Source organism: Emiliania huxleyi, assembly GCF_000372725.1.
Source record: "Emiliania huxleyi CCMP1516 unplaced genomic scaffold EMIHUscaffold_291, whole genome shotgun sequence".
NCBI lineage: Eukaryota > Haptophyta > Isochrysidales > Noelaerhabdaceae > Emiliania > Emiliania huxleyi.
The window spans coordinates 96,563-117,955 of NW_005199844.1; the positions used below are offsets into that span (position 1 = coordinate 96,563).

At 65.6% G+C, this 21,393-nt stretch overlaps 7 protein-coding genes across 7 annotated transcripts; 2 read left to right on the forward strand and 5 right to left on the reverse strand.

The window, feature by feature from the left end:
- Positions 1–508: 508 nt before the first annotated feature.
- Positions 509–1,463, reverse strand: EMIHUDRAFT_368081 (hypothetical protein; the record flags this gene model as incomplete). Its single annotated transcript, XM_005775865.1, has 5 exons — positions 509–782; positions 931–1,074; positions 1,149–1,252; positions 1,297–1,303; positions 1,416–1,463. Coding segments are annotated over 3 exons (349 nt in total), but the record flags the coding sequence as incomplete, so codon positions are not given.
- Positions 1,464–2,451: 988 nt separating this feature from the next.
- EMIHUDRAFT_239587 (hypothetical protein) lies at positions 2,452–4,793 on the reverse strand (the record flags this gene model as incomplete). The annotated part of the gene is made up of 4 exons (XM_005775866.1): positions 2,452–2,474; positions 2,565–2,733; positions 4,174–4,264; positions 4,513–4,793. 4 exons carry the CDS (start codon positions 4,791–4,793, stop codon positions 2,452–2,454), a joined length of 564 nt encoding a protein of 187 aa, XP_005775923.1.
- A 2,399-nt stretch (positions 4,794–7,192) lies between these two features.
- EMIHUDRAFT_239588 (hypothetical protein) lies at positions 7,193–8,062 on the reverse strand (the record flags this gene model as incomplete). Its single annotated transcript, XM_005775867.1, has 1 exon — positions 7,193–8,062. One exon carries the CDS (start codon positions 8,060–8,062, stop codon positions 7,193–7,195), a length of 870 nt encoding a protein of 289 aa, XP_005775924.1.
- A 713-nt stretch (positions 8,063–8,775) lies between these two features.
- On the forward strand, positions 8,776–9,945 carry EMIHUDRAFT_458003 (hypothetical protein; the record flags this gene model as incomplete). The annotated part of the gene is made up of 3 exons (XM_005775868.1): positions 8,776–9,087; positions 9,367–9,495; positions 9,644–9,945. 3 exons carry the CDS (start codon positions 8,776–8,778, stop codon positions 9,722–9,724), a joined length of 522 nt encoding a protein of 173 aa, XP_005775925.1. The 3' UTR covers positions 9,725–9,945.
- On the reverse strand, positions 9,914–10,795 carry EMIHUDRAFT_444099 (hypothetical protein). Its single transcript, XM_005775869.1, has 2 exons — positions 10,521–10,795; positions 9,914–10,361 (listed from the first exon to the last, which is right to left on the reverse strand). The coding sequence occupies exon 2, from the start codon at positions 10,299–10,301 to the stop codon at positions 9,924–9,926; it is 378 nt and encodes a 125-aa protein (XP_005775926.1). The 5' UTR covers positions 10,302–10,361; positions 10,521–10,795; the 3' UTR covers positions 9,914–9,923.
- A 3,513-nt stretch (positions 10,796–14,308) lies between these two features.
- EMIHUDRAFT_469515 (hypothetical protein) lies at positions 14,309–16,158 on the forward strand (the record flags this gene model as incomplete). The annotated part of the gene is made up of 4 exons (XM_005775870.1): positions 14,309–14,644; positions 14,887–14,956; positions 15,099–15,319; positions 15,735–16,158. Exons 1-4 carry the CDS (start codon positions 14,355–14,357, stop codon positions 16,156–16,158), a joined length of 1,005 nt encoding a protein of 334 aa, XP_005775927.1. The 5' UTR covers positions 14,309–14,354.
- Positions 16,159–18,475: 2,317 nt separating this feature from the next.
- EMIHUDRAFT_239592 (hypothetical protein) lies at positions 18,476–20,031 on the reverse strand (the record flags this gene model as incomplete). The annotated part of the gene is made up of 3 exons (XM_005775871.1): positions 18,476–19,474; positions 19,573–19,675; positions 19,871–20,031. 3 exons carry the CDS (start codon positions 20,029–20,031, stop codon positions 18,476–18,478), a joined length of 1,263 nt encoding a protein of 420 aa, XP_005775928.1.
- Between the last annotated feature and the right edge of the window lie 1,362 nt (positions 20,032–21,393).

Below are 21,393 nucleotides of genomic sequence, written 5' to 3' on the forward strand. Positions count from 1 at the left end.
CGCGCCCGCCGCCCTACCAAGAAGCGTCGCTGTACCCACGAGTCGATTGATGAGCTCCGCCGGAGGGAGGAATATCTAGACAGCGCGCCGAGGACGCACGTGCGTGCGGCCCTTTTTTGTGTATATCATGATGAGATGCAAGCGGTGGAAAGGTGAAAGTTGAAACGCGGGATCGCGCGAGACGGGGTCGCGTTTGTGGTTTGAAGCCGAGTTGACTTGTGAGTTGTGTGTGTGTGTGTGTGTGTGTGTGTGTGTGTGTGTGTGTGTGTGTGTGTGTGTGTGTGTGTGTGTGTGTGTGTGTGTGAACAGCCCCTTGGAGTGTGAAGTCGTCTGAAGAGACCCAGGACGCAGGGGCCGAGGGCTGGAACTTGGGCAGTTGGGCTGGAGCCGCAAAAAAGCAACTTTAAGGCAACTACGAACTAGGAGCAAGCGCGAGTCGTGTGAAAAGTGGGGTTAATATGTGTGGTCGAGCTCGAGAGCTCGAGCTGCGAGAAAAAGTTTCAGACACGTTTTCGCTAAAAGTAAAAAGACCGCGCTTGTGGTCGGCGGCCACACACACGCGACTGACTGACAACATAACGCGACACTGGGGGCACCCCGATTTACTACTATCACGCCGGCGATCAGGGCGCCTCGGCCGCGCCCGCCGCCCCGCCGCGCGCAGCCTGTATGTGCCGCTTGGCCGCCGCGACGGCGTCCGAGATTGCCTTTTGGCGCTGCGCCTCCTCTGCGCCCTCGATGAGGGCAGCCGCCGCCTCGAGCCGCTCTGTCTCGACGCGCGCCTGCTCGCAGCGACGACTTTAGTGAGTTGCTGAGGAGGAAGGGCCCGACCGGTGGCCGATGAATGGGGCGGACGAGAGAGTCCGCCGGGAACGACTCCCACCGTTGTGATCTCAGTTCGTGTCACTTCGTGATCGACACGGCACGCGCCTCGCGCGCGACTGCGAGGGCCGCTTGCGCGGCGGGCACGCTCATCGCCTCCTCGCTCACGTCCGTCGCGGCGAGCAGCGCCTCCCACGCCGACTGCGCCGCCGCTGCTGCCGACTCGTCCTCGGCTCGCCTCCGCTCCTCCGCCTGGTACCATACCCCCCAGAGTGGTCGAATCCAGTGTGGGTTCGGGTGCGGTGGGTGGTGTGGTAGCGGTGCGCCTGCGCCCGCTGGATGTCGAGCGAGATCTGCTCGAGATTGTCCATCGAGGTGTGGTAGTCTCGCCGCGCCGCGCGCACCGCCGCCTGCGCCGCCCCCACCGCCGCGCGCGCCTAGGAGCAGAAGCATGGCGCGCAGTATTTCTTCTTTGGGGGGGGTGCTGCCGCCAGAAACGCGCCTAGAAATAGAAACATAACGGCAGCAGGGCTGAGGGCCATCTCTGGGCTATACCTGGGCTCTATCTCGGCTCTATCTCGGCTCTATCTCGCGTCGTCGAGGGACTGCTCGGCGACGCCCACGTAGGTGAAGTACGGCACCTGGTACCATACCTCCAGAGTACCGAACCCAGCGTGGGTTCAGTCCCGCGGGTGGTGCGGTGCGGCAGCACCAGCGATATGAAGACGTCGGAAAGGTCGCAAGCCATGCGAAGCGACTGCGCCTCCATCGCCTCGACCGCCGCCAGCTCTGCCGGCGTCGGCGCCATCGGCGTTGCCGCCGTCGTCGCCTCCGAGGCCGCGGTGCCGCCGCTGCCGCTGCTGGCGGCGTCCTCGCCGCCCGCAGCCCGCGCCTCGGCCGCCGCCCGCGCCTCCGCCGCCCTCTGCTTGAGCAACTCGTACTTCTCGACTTGTGCGAGGTTGTCGCGGTGCTCGTGCTCGCGCAGCCGCGTGATCTCGAGCGCGGTCTGTGCCTGAGCGGGGGAGTGACTCACCCCCTCACCGGCTACTCTCCAACCATCTCCTTCCCTGAGCGGGGGAGTGACTCGCCCCCTCACCGGCTACTCCAACCATCTCCTTCCCTGAGCGGGGGAGTGACTCACCCCCTCACCGGCTACTCCAACCATCTCCTTCCCTGAGCGGGGGAGTGACTCACCCCCTCACCGGCTACTCCAACCATCTCCTTCCCTGAGCGGGGGAGTGACTCACCCCCTCACCGGCTACTCCAACCATCTCCTTCCCTGAGCGGGGGAGTGGCTCACCCCCTCACCGGCTACTCCAACCATCTCCTTCCCTGAGCGGGGGAGTGACTCACCCCCTCACCGGCTACTCCAACCATCTCCTCCCCTGAGCGGGGGAGTGACTCACCCCCTCACCGGCTACTCCAACCATCTCCTTCCCTGAGCGGGGGAGTGACTCACCCCCTCACCGGCTACTCCAACCATCTCCTTCCCTGAGCGGGGGAGTGACTCACCCCCTCACCGGCTACTCCAACCATCTCCTTCCCTGAGCGGGGGAGTGACTCACCCCCTCACCGGCTACTCCAACCATCTCCTTCCCTGAGCGGGGGAGTGGCTCACCCCCTCACCGGCTACTCTCCAACCATCTCCTTCCCTGAGCGGGGGAGTGACTCACCCCCTCACCGGCTACTCCAACCATCTCCTCCCGCGTGATCTCCTCTCCTCCGCGTGATCTCCGCCGCACTCTGCGCCTCCGCGGCGCCCAGCTCGCGCTTGGCCGCCTCGAGGTCGAGCTGGCGCGCGTTCATCGCGTCCCTCGCCGCGTTGATCGCGTCGATCGCCCCCTCCACCCGGTCGTCCAGCGGGCCCGCGTCCTCCTCCTCGCTGCTGCCCTCGCCGGCACGCCACTCAAACTCGGCACCCGCAGACGGACAGCTCGCCGCCGCCGCCGCCGCGTCCGCCTCGGCGGCGCGCCGCAGCGCCCCCGCAGCCTCCGCTTCTTCCGTGGCGAGAGAGTGGCTGGTCGCGCCTTGCACCAACCCCGGAGGCGACACCTCCCCCCCCTCCGCCCCCCCCGCCGCCGCAGCCGCCCCCCCCGCCGCCGCAGCCGCCTCCTCCGCCGCCGCAGCCGCCTCCTCCACCGCCGCAGCCGCCTCCTCCGCCGCCGCAGCCTCCGCCGCGGCAGCCGCCTCCGCCGCCTCCGCCCCGCCCGCCTCCGCCCCGCCCGCCTCCGCCTCAGCGAGCGCCGTCTCGTAGGCAGCGACCTCCGCCGCCAGCGCGGCCTTGATCGCCGCCTCCTCCTCCTCCACCACCCTCTCCGCCTCCGCTGCCGACGGCGACATCACCAGCCGCGGGATCGCGTCCGGCGACGGCGGCGGGAGGGCCGCGGCGGCGTCGGCGCTGCTGCCGTCGCCGCCGTCGTCAGGGGCGAGGGGGCTGGGAGGCACTCTCGGGAGGGCGGCGGGGACGGCGGAGGAGGAGGCGGAGGCGGAGGAGGCGGCGGTGTTTGGCGGGGCGGCGGGTGTTGCGGCGGCGGAGGCGGCGGAGGGAAGGGCGGAGGTGCCCGGACGGCTCGACCCGCTCCAGGTGACCTCGCCGCGGGAGGGGGTGTCAGGCCCCCCGCCAGCCTCCCCCTCCAGAGGCGAGGTCTCCTGGAGCGGGTCGCGCAGGCTGCGCGGCGCTGCAGCGCCGTCCGCAACAGACGCCTCGCCACCTCTGCCGCCATCGCCGCCACCTCTGCCGCCATCGCCGCCACCAGCGCCGCCCCCCCTGCCGTCACCGTCTCCTCCTCCGCCTCCCTCGCCCCAATCCGCACCGCCTCGCTCTCCGCCGCCCTCCGCCCCTGCCGCCGCCCCTGCGGCCGCCGCGCCGCCGCCCTCTGCGCCGTCCTCCTCGCCGCCACCGGCCGCCGCCGCGCCGTCGCGCGCAGAGCCGGCCGCGGCTGCGAGGTCGCCAAGCTTGTGCAGCTCGGCAAGCTTGTTCTGCACCTGAGAGGCGGACCAGGCGAGCCCGATCTGACCACGGTCTCGCTCCTCAGCGCACTGTCTCAGGAGCGTCTCTAGGAGCAGTCTCTCTCCTCGCCGGTACTCCTCGCCGGTACTCCTCGCCGGTCTATGGCCGAGGAGCGGTTGCAGTCACGTGTCGGAGGAGCTCGGCGAATCTCGGCTATATATCTCGGCTGTATCTCGGTCGCGTGTCTCGGCGCATCTCGGCGCATCTCGGCGCATCTCGGCGCATCTCGGCCCATCTCGCACGTGTCGGAGGAGCTCGGCGCGTCGATGCCTCGCCTCGCCGCCCCTCTCCTCCTTTGGCGGAGGCGTCTGCAAGGCGGTGAGCGCCTTTCCAAAGTAGACCTCCGCCGCCGGCGGGTTGGACATGCGCTCGTGCACCGCCGCGATGTTGTTGCAGCAGAGGATGTACCCCGACGACGCCGGCAGCAGGTACCTACCCCGGGCATGCGGCGTCATTGCGGCAAGTCTTGGCGTGCGGCGTCCACCGCAACCACTCTGCAGGACGACGGCGTCGCTGAGGAGGGGTGTATGCGGCGGGCTCCGGCGAGGGACAGGCCCTGGAGGCGCAGAGAGGGGGCGAGGCCCCTCCGCGTACGCGCGGGGGGCGGCGCCAGCCGCTGTGTGCGGCGGCGGCAGAAGGCGAGTCGGTGCGCGCGACTGGTGCATCTACGGCGGAGGCACTTCTCGTTGATGGCGAGGGCCTGCTCGAAGCAGACGAGGGCCTCCTCGTACCGTGCGCCGTCGAAGTGGCCGATGCCCTCGTAAAACAGCGACGAAGCCACCTGCAGCGGGCGGGCTGGCGAGACTTGGGCCCGTGAGACGCAAGGTGCAGGCTGCGCGCGGCGGAGAGTGTGCAGCGCCTGCAGCGCCGCCGCCTGCGCCGCCTTGGCGCCGACGTGCGCTGAGAAGCCTTGGCCCGCTTTCTTTGGAGACGATCCGGCTGGCGCGGCCGCCTGGCGCATCTTGCCTGTGGGCGGGCCTACTGCGTTTCGTTTTTTCTCACACCACGTGCCTCTGGACCTCCGTTCACGTGCACGAGCTTCTTGAGCCACCCACCCACCCACCCACCTCACGGCCCGGCTGAGGCTTGGAACCACCCACCCACCCCACCCACCTCACGGCCCGGCTGAGGCTTGGAACCACCCACCCACCCCCAGCCCCACCCACCTCACGGCCCGGCTGATGAGGCGAGGAAACCCACCCCCACCGACCGACCCACCCCCACCACCCAACCAACCGTCCCGGCCACGGGAGACACAAGCAAGGTAGCAAAGCACCCAGCCTCGCGCGCCTTATACAGCACAGCCTGACCCACAGCCGAGGGTTAGGGTTAGGGTTAGGGTTAGGGTTAGGGTTAGGGTCAGAGAGTTCAAGCCGTTGTGCAGCTCCTAAGAACGGGCCGCTTCGGGTCGGAATGGAGGAACCAGCGGTCCGTTGACGCGAGCTCTCGGTGAATGCTCCGAGAGTTCTTCGGGTTAGGGTTAGGGTTAGGGTTAGGGTTAGGGTTAGGGTTAGGGTTAGGGTTAGGGTTAGGGTTAGGGTTAGGGTTAGGGGTAGCTTGTTGTCGTCGTGCCGATAAGACAGAGACACGGGCAGCGACCCAATCGACGCACCAGAGCATGGTTGGGCGTGTGAGCCGCCATCTTGGACTGTGAGGCGAGCATTTGCCACCACCCACCACCCACCCACCACCCACCCACCCACCCACTCACCATCCGGGGCCTACGAAGCGTTTACCCACCCACCCACTTTTTCAAGAACGGCGGTCCAGAGGCACGTGGTGTGAGAAAAAACGCAACGCTGCCGGCGCCCCTGGCAAAAGAATTCTGCGGCCACGAAAGATAATCAAGTACGAGCCGATAGACGCGGAGATGTACGCGATACTCGCATACTTACGCAAAATGGCGAGCGCGAGCGATGCGCAATCGCGGCGGTGCTTAGTACTATGTGACTGCAAACCCGCGCTGCAGCAGATTGAGACAACCCCTGCCTAGACGAGTACAGCTAAAGAGTACCCGGGGCTCCCCATGCGGAGAGGGCCCGTGAACATCTTTAGCTTGTGAGCCAGGAAAAAAGGGTTGAGATTGAGAATGCGCACCGCAAAGGGATGCCAGAAGGCCTGAGGTGAGGGACTGGGAGAGAGGCGGGCTCCTGGAGGCGATTGCATACTATAAGATCGAAGCTAGAGGCGGTGGTCTTCATGTGGGTGCCAGCACACGTGGGAATAGCCTGCAACGCATACGCCGACGCGGTGGCGACAGCATACCTCGGAAATAACGACACGGAGGACGCCTCGAAAGTGAAAATGACGCACTCAAAACCTGACTTTTTGAGCGCCAATCCTCCAATATATTTCCAATACTTAGAGAGCCATTGACCAATCCCCCAATACCATACTTACATAGTTTGAAAACAATCTTTCTGTGCACTTCCTTAAGCTCGACACCCTCGACACCTCGACACCAGGGCTCAGGTAGTAGCATGGTAACGGGGCTAGTTACAAGCCCTTGAGCTCGTAGGTCGACCGAAGCTGGTAAACTAGCCTTGTTACTAGGGCGCAGCAAAATGGGGTTTTGAGAAACGCGGATAGCCTCTTCAAACCCATTCAAAGCAACAAAACACACACACGAACACGAATCAAACTCGGCGCATCTCGGCTCATCTCGGCTCATCTCGGCTCATATCGGCTCATCTCGGGCCATCTCGGCTCATCTCGGGCCGCGGCGGTAGCGATGGCGGCGATGGCGAGGGCGTTAAAGAAAAGATCTCGCCCTTAGGGGCCTAGAAATAAATAAATTAATAAAACGGACACCTCTCTACTGTGAGGTGGGTAAAAAGGAACAGGTCCCCGCCCTTGCGATCTTTGTGCAGGGTGCTTTGTGGGTGTGGTCGGCGACTAGCCGGGGTCGTCCTCCCGGTGGGGGACTAGCTAGCACTAGCCGTCTTCCACATGGTCCCTCGGGTCCCTGCTGCTCCTAATCTCTTCGTACATCCTCCTGCTGATCTCCGCAAAGTCCTGCTCCCTCCCTCGTCTCGCCCTGCGCGTCTGCAGAAAAAGTTTACATCAATCTATCTCACGGGGAAAAGAATGTACCTCCCTCTCACGGGAAAAAGAATTATTCAGGCGCGCCAGTCACGCGCGCCAGTCCCGTGCCCAGTGTCGAGAGAACTTGCTAAAAACCGTCTCTCCGCCCAAGGGTGGGCGACGGCAAGCACCACATGCCTCTCCCTTAATTTCCCTGTGTGGCGGCGGCAAATGGGAAGGCGCCTTAATTTCCCTGCGTGCCGACCCCCCCAGAGGGGCTTCACCAGATGCTAGGGCTGCGCCCACCTCCCTCGCCTGGAAGCGACGTGCGCCTCCTCAAAAGACCTCAGCACACATTTCAGACGAGACGGGCGGAACGAGAAATCCCCCTTCGAACGTCAACGGGAACTCGTCCTTGGCGCAGCCGCAGCCGGTGTCCACGCCGACTTTGCAGTCCGGGTACCCACCTGGCCCTCCGGCGCCCGGCTGGCAGGAAATGCTTGGCCTCGTCCCGTTCTTGCAAACTTGCTCGGAATAAAAGACTGGGCCCACGAGACGGGCCGCAGCCGAAAAGTCGGAGCCGCACCCGCAATTGGGATCCCAAGACGGGGTGCACACGAAGATGTTCTTGCCCGGAAGGTAGTACGGGCTAGGCACCGAGGGGTACTCGCAATTGTACTTCGCCGGCATCTCAGGCCAGCACGGCAGGGAGATGTTGATGCGATCCCCACTCACCAGTCCCCCGGGAGGGCACGGCGGGATCTGCTCGACCGGCGCGCAGTGGGCGAGTTGCGGCGTCAGGAGGAAGGAGCTTGCCTTCGCAGTCATGATGGCGCCCTCATAACCGGAGGCAGTCTCCTGCACCGCCTCCGTCGGCAGGAACTCGTTGATTGCGCAGCCGCAGCCGATGTCGACGCCGATCTTGCAGTCAGGATACGCTCCCTGCCCGGCACCGGGTTGGCAGGAGAGGCTGGCGCTCGTGCCCGCATTGCAGAGGGCGCCCATGACCGCAGGAGGACCGCACACCGGCGAGTGGGGCGACGAATCTGCGGCGCAGCCGCAGTTCAGGTCCCACATCTTGGTGCAGTCGCCGTCCACGAGGTGCGGATTGGCAACACAGCCGTCGAGGCAGTTGTGGGTTGGCCCGCTTGCGAATTGGATCGCCCGCTGCGTTGGAGCGGCACAGGGGAAGAGGAGCGGCAACATGATCTCGGAGCCCCCAAAGACGGCGTTTAGTTCAAGTGTTTTTTTCTTCTCATAACAAGGCTGTGAATGACGCATGATTGCTAGAGGTGAATGACGCAAGATTGCTAGAGGCGGAGCAGTCTGCTCTAGCCTCACACGTTAGCCCCTGTCGCCTGTCTGTGTTTGTTTGCTGTTGTGTGTCCCTTGGCACCGCGGGGAGAGAGAGAGATGCTGGGGGGGGTGGCAGGGGGAACGTGGCCTTGAGTGATGTGTACGTCCACTCAGGGTGTGTGGCAGCCAACCTGGCTGTGTGTCCTGTGAGCTTGTTTGTGTCTGTGTGTCGCTCGAGCGTGTCGTCATCATCTGTCTCGCGTCCCATCCATACCGCGTTCGCCGTCGGTCGCGGTCTCGTCTTAGTTCTGGCAGCGTCGGCGCCGACTTCCTCCCACGCTGGCCGCGCATCATGCTGCGCTTCGCGAGCAATCGCGTAACGGGAGGCTGCCCGGCTTTTTGTGGCTTTTCCCGCCTCCCTAATCCGCTCTTCACCAATCCTCGCTACCCAACGCGGCCAAAGGATATCCACCTCAAAAGAAAGAAAGAAAGAAAACAGACAACCCAAGGGAGGGATGGGAGGACGGCACGCCGCCACCACACAGGGATTTTAAGGAGAGGAGTGTGGATATCCACCTCGAGAACCTCGAGATGCGGCGTGTCTTTTTTTTTGTGCAACACACATGAGACTGAGACTCCTCCTCCTCATCGCGGCCGCCGTCGCGCCCGCTGCTTCCCTATCGCTGCACACTGCCGCCTTCCTTCTTCCGCGAGCAGCGGTCGCCTCGCCTTCGCTGCGGACGGTCTCGCTGCGTCCTGCTGCAACGCGAACAGCGCGTGCGCGGCCGCCTAGCGCAACTGCCGAGCCGCTCGCGGCTGCCGCTGCCTTGAGCGCTGCTGACAGCGCGAGTGTGCTGGTGGGGGCCGACATGTTTGGAAAGACCTTCCTCGCGGGCATCTCCATCGCCGCCGCCACCCTCGTCACCACCATCTTTGTCGGTCTCTGACCCCGTGCGCGGGAGGCGCGGCCTGTGTAGCGGCCCCGACCTTCTCGGAAGCTCCGTAGGGCTGCTCGTGCGCGGAAAGTACGACGAGCTGGAGGCGAGCTACTTTGAGGCGCAGGACAAGGCGCCACCACCGCCCGCACACTCGCTCCCCTCTCTCCTCTCTCTTGCGTGCCCACCTCTCTCGCGTCGCCTCTCCCTCACCCACCCGCAATCTCCGCCGCCCTTACCGCCCCTGCACCTCCCCGCCCGCCCTCTCGCCGCGGCAAGGCGATCGACGACCTCGAGATGAGCACCGCCGTCGACGCCGAGGTCTCCGACTTCTTTGGCTCGAACCTCAACCCCGAATCGGCGCCTCCCGCCGAGACTGCGTGCGAGAGATTTTCAACCAAGGAGAGAGTGTGCCGACGAGACGGATCGAGACGCGAGATTGCCCGAGAGATTGGAGGCGCGCTCAGGCCGGGGGGGCGGCGCCGCCCGCCTGCGCCGCTGCGGACGCCCGGCTCTTCCTACCAGCCTTCTCCAACAACCCCGATATCTGTCCTAGGCGCCCCCTGGCGGCGGATCTGCGGGTGGACCTGCAGAGCGGAGCGACGCGCCGAGTGCCCCCGCCGAGAAGCTCCCGTGACGCGGCACGGGGCGGGCGCCGTCCCCGCGCCTCTCTCTCGCGCGCTTGCCCACGGGCAGACCCGGTGGCGCGTTGTGTCGTCCCTCCTCGCGGGTGTGCGTGTGTGGCGTGTGCCTGCTGGTGTGCTGCCTCTCTCAGTCGGCGCGGCGGCTTTGGCCGGTGCGCGCTGTGACTGTCCCGCCCCCTTGTGCTACTGCTACTAACTCTCCATGAGAAACAAAGGCGAAAAAAAATGGTTGCCAATGGCGTACTCTAGTAGACTTTCTCTAGCATGGAGAACATGCACCACCAACCCGCAGCCCCGCGGCCCTCGAGGCCCCCGTTTACCCCCCGCGCCCCCGGCCGCCCGGGCCCGCCCGTCGTCGGCCCGTCCGCCGCCACCGGACCGACGACAGACATACCACCGCTTGAGCGAAAAGGCGGGAGAGAGGTTGGCGGCAGGCGGCCAGCAGCCGCAGGGTCGGGTGCCCACGCCACAATCTAATCTCGCACCGCCTCGGCGGTCAGAGAGGATGGCTCTCGGGGTGGTCTTGCCACGATAGCTCGCCAGAGACGTGTTGCGCGCACATCTGCCCATCCTCCGTCACAACAGTCGACCAGCCGCGCCCAAGCATCGAGGGCTCCGACCGCTGCAAGCCTGCGAGAGGGCACGCCGCTCAGGCAGGGCGGGAGTGTGCGGCGACGCGCGTGCCCCGCGATTGTGGGCGGTGTGCGGCGACGCGCGTGCCCCGCGATTGTGGGCGGTGGCGGAGGTGGGGTGGAATGGAGGTGAAGGCGGAGGTGGTCAATCGCTCACCGAGCGCCGTCATCGCGCCGAGCAGCTCGGGACTGCAGAAGGAGGCGCGCGCGCGCGTCGCAGACGGCGGGCTGCTTGGCTGCGGCGTAGGACGTGGCTGCGACCAGCTCTGCAGCGGCACTTTCAGCCACGGCTGCCGGGTTGCACTCGCGGCAAACGGCGTCGGCGGCGGCGCGGCTGGGTGCCCACTTCGGCTGGGCGCCCACTGCGGCTCTGCGGTCCACGCAACCTCCGTCATCTCGGCGTCATTCGGATCAGAGGCCGTCGAGGAGGCGACGCACAGCATTTCGCCGAATGTCTTTGCGAAGCTCACCGCGAAGTTCCCGATGAAGTCCAGCCAACTTTTTTTCTCAGTGTATGTAGCTCTTACGTACATTCCCGCAGGAGGACTCTGCTGACAGGGTTTGCGATGAGGAGCGACCCGAAGGGTTTCTCGGAGGTTAGTGCACCACTAACCGCCGAAGCGCAAGCGCTTGGAGCAAGAGAACTGCGACGGATCGGTCTCATACTAGCACCCCACCTCGCGAGCCGACGTTCTGGCTCAGCGAGGTTGCTGCGGAGCACTCGCGGACCGGGTGTTCTGGCCCAGCGAGGCCGCTGCGGGGCACCCGGCGGCTCGGGTCACTTCTCAGCGCAAACTCAGTCGAGCAGGAGGTAAGGTGTGTGTGCGCGAGGAAGGCGGCACAGTAGCGGCGGAACGGCGGCACGGCGGCAATGGACGGCAGGAGAGACGGCGGGCTAAACGGCAGGGGCGGTACGGCATAGAAGGAGCGGCACGGTAAGGAATGGCGGCACGACGGCGGACTACGGCAGCGAACGGCGAGGCATTAGGCGGCGGGTCAAACGGCTGAGGGGGGGGCGGCAGCAGGAAGGAGCGAGGGCGGCGCGGTAACGGCAGGATGGAGCGGCGCGGCGCGGGGAGGTGGTGGCGGGCGGGCTGGCGGGAAGCGAGAGCTGGCACAAACGGAGTTGGCGAGGCGGGCGGCGGGTGGAACACGAGGAACTAGAATGAGCTTCGCCTGTGTGTGTTCTTCGCCTTCGATGTAATGAAAACAAACGCAAGGACAGGCACATCGCTCTCTCGGTCCCACAGACATCCAACCCGCTTTTTTTCTTCGAGAACAGGAGGCAGCCCTCTGGCTCGCCCGGGCGGCTGTGGGACGGAGCGACGGCCGACGGAGGCCCGCCGAGCGAATGCGATGGACGAACTCGATGATTTTTTTTTCGAAAACACCTTTTTAGCTCGCCCTGGCGGCTGTGGGAGCGCAAAAATCGATCTCTCGTGCGGCTCACCCCCGTCCCCAGACCCCAGACACACAAGCGACTGCAGGGATGTGTTCTCTCCAACTCAGCGCCAGCTTCCAGCGCCGCCGGCCCGCCTTCTCGCTTCTGTCAGCGCCGGGGCGATTGTCTGAGAGTCAAGAGGATGCGGGCCACGCCTCAACCTGCTTGGGCAGCAGCTGCCTCGTCAGGTCCTCTCCGTGGCCTAGGCAGCCGGTCTCGCCCTTGCCCCAGGCAAAGACAGCCCCATCGGCGGTGAAGGCGAGGCTGTGGCCCTCCCCAGCCGACACAGCGATGACGCGCCGCCCAGCAAAGGCCTCGACCTTCTTCGGCAGCAGCTGGCCCTGCTGGTCGCCGTGGCCCAACAGGCCATAGCTTCCCTCGCCCCAGCTCCAGAGGGCGCCCTTGGCAGTGAGGGCGAGGCTGTGTTCACCTCCAGCCGAGACTGCGATGACGCGCTGGCCAGTGAAGGCCTCGATCTTCTTCGGCAGCAGCTGGCGCTGCGTGTCGCCGTGGCCCAGCTTGCCACCGGCCCCACCGCCCCAGCTCCAGACGCTGCCGTTGGCGGTGAGGGTGAGGCTGTGGAAATATCCAGCCGACACAGCGACGACGTGCTGCTCAGCAAAGGCCTCGACCTTCTTTGGCAGCAACTGCTGGTGCTGCTCGTCGCCGTGGCATCCACGGCCCCAGCTCCAGACAGAGCCGTCGGCAATGAGGGCCAGGCTGTGCATGCCTCCAGCCGACACGGCGATGACGCGCTGGCCCGCCAAGGCCTCGACCATCTTGGGCAGCAGCTGGCGCTGCTCGTCGCCGTGGCCCAATCGGCCGTCGTCTCCAGGGCCCCAGCTCCAGACGGAGCCGTCGGTGGTGAGGGCAAGGCTGTGCGCAAATCCAGCCGACACAGCGGCGACGCGCCGCCCAGCCAAGGCCTCGACCTTCTTAGGCCGCAGCTGGAACTGCTCGTCGCCGTGGCCCAGCTGGCCAGCGTAGCCACCGCCCCAGCTCCAGACACAACCGTCAGCGGCGAGGGCGAGGCTATGCCGCGCTGCAGCCGACACGCTCACGGCGCGCTCGCCGCCCAGCGCCGACGGGGGGAGGGTCGGCGTGTTAAGCCGCGTCACGCCCTCGCCGTGCCCGAGCAGGGCTGGAGAGTAGGACAGCGCACAGCCGCACGACGAGAGCCGCCCCTCGCCATCGATGAAGAGGCTGTGCCGTTCGCCTGCCGCCGCCCTCTCCGGCGGGTTGGCCTCGCACAGCAGCGCCGAATAGCACAGCCACCGCACGGCGCAGCCCTCGCCGTCCGGCTGCGCATGCAGCTCGAAGCCGCGCTCTTGCGCCCACAAGCGGATGCCCTCTACCGCTAGCGAGGCGTGGAAGAGCAGCGAGACGGCCGCGGCGCGAGCGATGTCGAGGGGGCTGTGGCAGTGTGAGAGGGCGCGCTCGAGGAGCTCCCTGGGGAGGTCGAGGAGGCGGGCGGGCGGCGGCGCGTCCGGCGAGGGAGCGGCGGCGGCGGTGGAGGAGCAACTCGGGGATGACATCGCGAAAAGAATTTTAGATGTGCTAGTGACGGATTTTGAAAGTTGCAGCGAGAATCGGCGAGAGACTGCGAAGAGAGATAGGAAGAGGCGGACGCCCAAGGGTGGGCGACGGCTAGCGCATCACACCCCTCTCCTTAAAATCCCTGTGTGGTGGCGGCGTGCCGTCCTCCCATCCCTCCCTTGCGTTAAGCGTTTTCTTTTCTTTTTTTACGGATTTTGGCCCATCGAGTGCTCTCCCTCTTGCTCGCCCTCCCGTCGGCGGTCGGATTGGTTGTGCCGGAGCTGCTGAGTCGGCTCGGCCGGCACGAGGGGTGGCGGCAGGCTGCCCCCAAGGCCCCCCGGGCCGCTGCGGGTTTGGGAGTTATGCTTAGGCACAGCTTCGGCGATGGCAGCCCCTCTCTGGGGTGTTGCATAGGCGGGGAGTCTCCCCCGCTGGTCTCCTCCTTCCCATTTTTTCTTTTTCTTTTGAGAGCAGGACGCCGGGTTTGTCTTGTATGTGCATGTCGGGCCTGGGTGTGTGTGAGGGGCAGAGGGGCGGGGGCGTGCGGGGCAGAGGCCCAACGTCGGGCGGCTTGTCGGGGTCCGGAGCATTCGAGGGGGGAACGAGGAGGGGAGAATGGGCGGTCGGCGTCGGAGTAGCAGGCCGCAGGGCGTACGGGGTAGCCGTCACTTTCCTGCCTCACAAGGGCGGGGCTGTCCCGGAAAGTGAGAGACGCCGGGCAGCGTGGCGCACTACTGAACCCTCCCATACGTGTTTGGGCTTCCTCCTTTGCTGTCCCATCTCCTCATCTCTTTCCCGCCTGGGCGGGGCGGTGGGCGGGCGCGCGGTGCGGCGTGGCGTGTGCGTGTGTGCGACTGCAACGAAGGACCGCTTGCAGAGGACCATTGGGTTTGTACAATTAACAACGAAGGCGCTCTCAAAAAAAATAAAAATACGCCTGATCCGGCAACCAGGGCGACGAGTACGAGGACCCACCGCAGCGCCGCTGAGCCACCACCGCACCACCTCTCTCTCATGAGCCTCGAGAGCAGGCGCGCAAAATCGGCCCGCGGTCGTCGCTTCCTCGCGCAGCGCGAGCCCAAGCTCGTCGAAAACCCGCGCACCGCGCTGCTCGCCCGCGGCCAAAAGTCGTCCGCTGTCGTCAATGAGTTGCTGACGGACCTCTTCTGCCTGAAGAAGCCGCACGCAAAGCACTTCCGCCGGCACAACGCCGTCCACCCGTGGGAGGACGCCACGCCGCTCGAGTTCCTCTGCCAGAAGAATGACGCGTCGCTCTTCGGATTCGGCACGCACTCGAAAAAGAGGCGCGGCCGTCCCAGCCCGGCGCTCGAGGGGAGAGGAGGGGAGGGGAGGGTAGAGAGAGGAGGGGAGGAGGAGGGAGAGGAGCTTCGTCCGGTCGGTGGCAGCGGCGCGGGCGGGACAACGAGAGGTGGTGATGAGAGAGGCAGCCGGCGGCCTGCAGAGTGGAGCAGAGGAAGGGCGCGAGGAATGGATCCGCCGCCCGGTCTCAGCCTCCGCTGGCGTCGGCGTCCCTGCCCGCCATCAGGCCGCACAACCTCGTCCTCGGCCGCTGCTTCGACCACCGCATCCTCGACATGTACGAGTTTGGCGTCGAGGCGCCGCGACACTTCCAAGAGACGCTTCCGGGACACTTCCGAGACACACCTCGTCGCCCGTCTGCGCCCACGGCATATTCTCCCCACATCTCGCCATATCTCCCCTGCCTCCCGGTATCTCCCCAGATCTCGCCTGCCCCAGGCGAGCGCGGCGATGGCGGGCTTTGCGAGGGGCGCCGGCGGCGGCGCGTCTGGCGAGGCGAAGCCGCTGCTGCAGTTCAACGGAGACGGGTGGGAGAATGTGGTCGAGCTCAAGGAGCTGCGCGCCTTCCTGCTCGACTGGTTCGGGGGCAAGCCAGCCGAGGCGATCGCCCCGCTGGCGCTCGAGCGTGTGATCGCCTTCTCCGCCTCGCCCGAGGGTTGGTGCGCTCCGCCACCTCCCCATGTCCACCACTCCCCATGTCCGCCACCTCCCCATGTCCGCCACCTCCGCATGACCGTGGCTCTGGGCCCTACTGACACTGGGGGGGGGGAGGGGGCGTGACACGCTAGGGGGGAATCGGGTTCGACCCCACTGTGGGTAGGGGAGATCAGGGTTCGACCCCACTGTGGGTAGGGGATCCCCCACCCCCAGGGAGGGGCGAACCCACACCGGACGCGCGGCCAGGGAGCATATGCTTCCCATACTTCTTGGGACCCGTAGCATATGCCTCCGTACGTCTCCCCAGACCTCCGCGCCTCGCCAGAGGGGGCGGTGCGCTCCGTCTGCACCTCACACTACAGTCCCTCACCACAGTTCCTCTCACTGCACTTCGTCTGACCCTCACCCTTACCGCAGGGGCGCCGCCGACGGAGGGAGCGGTGGCTCGCGCCGTCTCGTGCGGCTGCGGCAGTATTCCGTCAAGCTGCAGAAGAGCGCCGAGGCGACGGCGCCGCACGTGGCGCTGCGCGAGATGGGCCCTCGGGTCAACTTGGTCGTGCGGCGCGTGCAGCGGCCCGCCCCAGACCTACTGCGCGAGGCGATGCGGCAGCCGGCGGCGAGCAGCGCGGCGCCAAAGAAGGCGCGCAACGTGTCGCACTCCAAGCTCGGCGGGCGCGAGGGGCGGCTGCACTTGCCCAAGCAAGACCTGTCCCAGATGCCGACGGCGCGCATGAAGGGACTCGGCAAGCGCGGCGTCGCGCCCAAGCAGGGGGGCGGCGGCGGGGGCGGCGGAGGCGGCGGCAAGCGGCATAAGGCGGCGGCTGGCGGCGGCGGCGAGTAAGAGGGAGGGCGAGCGGGTGGCTGCGTAGCGCCGATGGTCCGATGTGGTGGCGCCGGTGCCAAGGCGTCCCTCGCGAGCGTGCCGAGGAGAGCTTTCCTGGAGCTTTCCTGGAGCTTCGCCGCTGGAGGCGGCGCGAGTGTGAGCAGCGCGGCGCGCGGCGCGTAGAGCCATGGTGAGTGTCGCCTCGCAGTGTGCCGAGCTGCAAGCCGCACCCGCCCGCCCCGTGACGGCCCGCGGTGATTCTGAGAGTCGTGCCTCGTGCGTGCGTGCGTGCGTGCGCGCGTGCGCGCCGCGGCGCGCGGATGTCTTTTTTACGTTTTGCGCGTGTTGGTCGCACTGGGCGGTGCGGATAGTTCCTCCTTTTGTATTAGCCGTCGCGGACGACCGTGGGGAAATCGAATAACGCTTAATGTGGTTCTTTTGACTGGCGAGGTACGGGGGGGGGTGGAGGGTGAAAAAGTTGACCAGGGGGTTGTGCGCCGGGCCCTCCTGCTCGGCTCCAGCCCCTGTTGATAGGTCCAGGTGATAGTCCTGGATGGGCAATGCATACGCCTCACTGGGCCTTAGATCGCCCGACCGCGTCCCGGTGCTCTGCCGTCGGATTTGTGACTCCGCCGGGTTGTTGCACGAGTATATGGGACACGATGTCTCAAATATGAGAGGTTTTGACTCCTACCGGCTCCTGACGCTATCCCTGGCAGCTCTAATGACCAGGATCAGTAGTGCTATGATAGAGGGTGCCCATACTAGCGCAGGAGCTGCCACACTCGCCCGGACCGGCTCCCTCTGGGGCCGGTTCCGCAGCCCGTGAGAGCCGACAGCGGGGCCGTGCCGCGGGTGCCTACTGCCGAGTGCCACAAACACTGCGCCGTCCCGCCATCACCTACAGGCTGTCTTGTGTGATGGTTGGGATGTCCAAACGCGCGCCAGCTGTGGGGCTGCAACAAACTCGAGACACGCTTTTTGGGACATTTTCGACGCTTTTGTCCCATATACTCGTGCAACAACCCCGCCGCACCGCGCCGCGCCGGGGCCGCGGGCGCGGCCGGGGGCCCTCCGGAGGCCGAGGATGGCCGTGACGGACCGGGACGAGCTCTGGGAGGTTCAGTGTCAGTGTATATGTTGTAGAGACCAACCATGTCCACAATATCTCTCAGTCTAGCTAAGCCTGGGAAGGCGATGCCGGGGCCGTACAGCAGCTTGATGCATGCCACCGAAGGGGCGCTGTCGAGGTTCGCCGAGCGCGGCGAAATCCGGGGACACCGTCACCGACGAGCGCGTTTGAGTATTCACTCCGGACAAAGACAGTGGCACGCGCCGCTGCGCGGTGCGTGCCACTGTCTTAGCGGCGAGGCGCGGGACCGTCTGTGGCGAAGTGGGTCGCGTCCCCGGATTTCCGTCAACCCAGCATCCACACCCTTCTACTTCCAGCCTGCCGCTGTGGGAACAGCTGACGCAGCCTCGCTCGCCGAGGCCCAGCACGCCTCTCGGCCAGACAAAAACCCCGTCCTCCCCGTCGGGTGCTGCGTGGGCGGCTTGAGCCTCGAGCCGCTCGAGCCGCTTGCGAAGCACTCGTAGCTCCTCGGCCGAGTCCATAGGAGCGGGAGGCGCGGCTGGGGCCCCGTCGGTGCCCCCGCCAGCCCCCGAGGGGGGGGGGGGGGGGCTCCGGCCCAGAGCCATCGTTTGCCTCTGCGGGCCGTTCGTCTTGGTCAGCGTCGGAAGCGCGCTTCGGCGCGGATTTGCCCATATCGTTGGGCGCACGGAGGGAAGGACCCCCTTGGGGCACCAGGTCGATATCCGGCTCAAACATACGACCCCGCGGAACGCATAAGCCCCCCGTGCGCTACCTCCGATTCAGCCATTTCCGCCATTTTCGCCTGGGGGGCTTATGCGTTTCTCGCCAATGATCAGATGTCGAGCCAAAGCTGTCGACGCCGAGTTCGGCACCCGATTCGCCCCAAAACTGAAGGAGGGAGCGCGGTTCGGAGGTGGCAAGGCACGGCGAGTGCAAACGTGCGGCTATTGGGCCTGGCGCACAACCACTGTGCAACTCACTCAGGCGTCAGGGTCCTTCCCCGTCCACCCCGTAGATGGGTAAAAAAGAACAGGTCGTCCGTTTATTTTTGCATTTTGTGCGACCCGAGATGTGGAGAGACTCTCAGAGGACAGAGCGGTGGGAGAGCGCTCATGCAACTCAAACATAGCAGCCGTTAGCCCTACGTCTTGTTTCTAGAGACAAGCCACTCGCACCGAAAGCACACCGCACGCACATCACACACGGACCGACTTGCTTGAGCTCGATTCCTGCGTGAACTAATCACGTGGCGGTGGGTGATGGTGGAGGCGGCGACGACTTCATTTTGCTCGTCCGCTTCGACGCTTCGTCCACCCAATCTGACCTGAGCGCGACACCCCAGCCAGCGCCAGTCGGCACCTTCATCTTGCCGTCCTTGATCTTGAGCACACCCTCGGTGAAGAAGCGTTTGCCATCCGGTGGCTGCCGTGTGTTCACGGCATCGGCCTCCATGAACTGGAAGGCGTTCGGCACGGCCGCCGCTATGTGGAGTGTGAAGACAGCCACGAAGCTCGGGTTTGGGGAGTGCGGCACGAATCTGGCCCCGGCCTCCATGCTCATCCGAGCCACAGCGAGGCTGCGCGAGACCCCGCCGATGTAGTGTACGTCAGGCTGCCACACATCCATGGCGTGGACGTTCCTCTGCCACACATCCATGCGGTACTCCTGCTCGCCGAGCGCGATCGGCATGCCCGGCATCGCCGCCCCCAGGGCCGCAGCCTTGTCGTATTCCCAGAATGGGTAGGGCTCCTCGAAGAAGGTGAAGTTGTTGTCGATGAGGAGCTGGGCGATCGGCTTGGCTCGCTCGATCGTGTCGTATCCGCCGTTGGCGTCGGCCAGAAGCGTCACCTCCGGACCTAGCAGCTGCCGCGCGAGCGGTATGAGGGTCTCGGTTCGGTTTGGCGTGATGTCCACATCCCCGCCCATGCGCTGTGCGATTTGGAATTTGAAGGCCTGCACGCCGTACTTGTCGTGATTGTGCACGGCGTTTGCCAAAAGAAGTCCCATGTCGGTCTCTCGGTTGCCATTGGAGCCGTAAACCGGCATGTGGCTCTTGCACTCACCGCCCATCACCTCCGCGACGAGGGTGCAGACGGAGACGTTGAGGTTGCGCGCGACAAGGTCCCACAGCGCTGTGTCGACGCCGGCCAAGACCTGCGCTAGCACATCGCCCGTGTGCTTGTAGTTCTGTCGCCAAGCTGTGTCGGTAACGGCGTCGATGTCTGCAGGCGTCTCGACCGTCTTGCCGAGGACATGCGGACCCACCCAAGTGTGCACTCGTTTGGCAACGACACCGGACAGTTGTGACCTGCTGCTGTGGTAGCAAGCCTGGCCCCAACCCTCCAGATGTCCTGCCTTGACCCGACGTATCCGTCCTTCTCGTAGGTGTTGAGCTCCGTGACTACCATGCCATCTGACGGTGGCGCCTCCCAGTCTACGTCGCTGTCCCACCATTCTTCACCGTAGCTCCACCAGCCGGAGGGCAACGCGGGCGATGGAGGAGGCGAGGGAGACGGCGACGCGGGCGATGGAGGAGGTGAGGGAAGTCGCGGCTGCGACGGCGGCGGCTGCGACAGCGGCCACGGCCGCGCTGTGGCGTCATGCCCGCCGTTGGAGTCGGTAGCTCTCGGGAGCGACCTGCCAACGCCGAATCCGATGCCCACGAGCGCGCATGCGCCGAGAGTCGCGATGAGCATGCGAAGCCAAGGCAAACCGTTGGCCGCTGGCTGCTTCGTAGCCTCTACTGCACGGCCTTGCTGACTGACAACGGCCACAGGGTCTATGTCAGCGAGCTGCATCGCCACGCCGCCGCTGCCGTCCAGGCGTCGGCCGTCAGCTCCTCGATGGTCTGAACAGCCACACCGACCCAGCGCCTTCAGAGCGGTGTTTCGGCACCGAGATCGTTTCAAGGTACCGGGGGGGGGGTACGCTGTCAAAAATCGTGCCGCCGTTCACGCTTCACAGGGTTTGCCAGTGCTTCCTCTCGCCCCGCCCGTCGCCCGGCGCGACGCAGCGCGAGATGGGAGCTGCCTCCGCGCGCGCCTCTCGCCTCGCCCCACAACCACCACTGCAGCGAGCCCGTGCGTGAGCGCAAAAGAGGCTGAGAGGTGAGAGCGCATGTTCAGTGCGTGAGAACTCCAACAGTACTGTTGACACAGGTGCGTAACAGCCGTGAAATTGGCACAACCATATGGCTTGACAGCAGAGGAGTCACGGACCAGTCAGGATACAGGAAGAGGCAATCGCGGGCCTCGAGCCTCTGTGCACGGAGTTCTCGAGCGGTGGCTCTTACGTTTCGTTTGCTTTTTGGGAGTTGACCTCATCTTACCTCACCAATCATTCCCCGCTCTTGGATCCCGCTCTGCATAACACTCAGCGCGGACAAAACACATCAGAATGGGTGAAACACGTTCACATAAAAGCACAACTCCGGCTCTCCCCGGGCCGGACGCCGGAGAAATCGCACAGTGGCTTCACGCTCCGAATCGGCAAACTCTCCCGTCACCGTGCTACTGCGGCGGCAGCGCGACCGCACAAACTGCGCCTGCAAACCGACACACAAGCACACTGTCTTCTCGCAGTGCTCTCTCACTTGTGAGTCGATCGAAAATCGCGTCGAGTCAGCGGTGTCAGCGGGAAATCGGGCCGGCCGCGTGTCCGAACGCGCGAGGAAACATAAAACGCCAGCCGTCGGGCCGGCGGGTGTTTCGCTCTTACTACTCATTTTCTTCAGCCTCAACGGGCTCCCATGATGACGAGCCCAACGAGCCCTCTGCACTCGGCCCCTCATCGTCGACGAGCGACCTCAACCCCGGTAGTTCCTCGTTGGGCGGCGTCACCGCCGCCGACAGCGGCGGATCCGCCGCCGCCGCAAGGAGCGGCTGGGAAAGCGGCGAGGCTCCGACGGGCGGTCTCAGCGCCTCCGATCTCAGCAGGGAGAGGGAGGGTCTGGGTGGGGGAGCGCCGCAACCTGGCTGGAGGGAGTTCCTGCCGCGGGAGAGGCACGTGCCTATGGGATGGATCAGGTCTCGAAAGATCCCGGAGCACCGCCACAGCCCGACGCAGCAACACAAACCGCAGCAGCACACTGCGACAGCGGCGGTCGCGCTGTCCCAGGAAGCTGTGCGAGGTGGTCGGGCCGGAAAGGGCGGCGCGGGCGG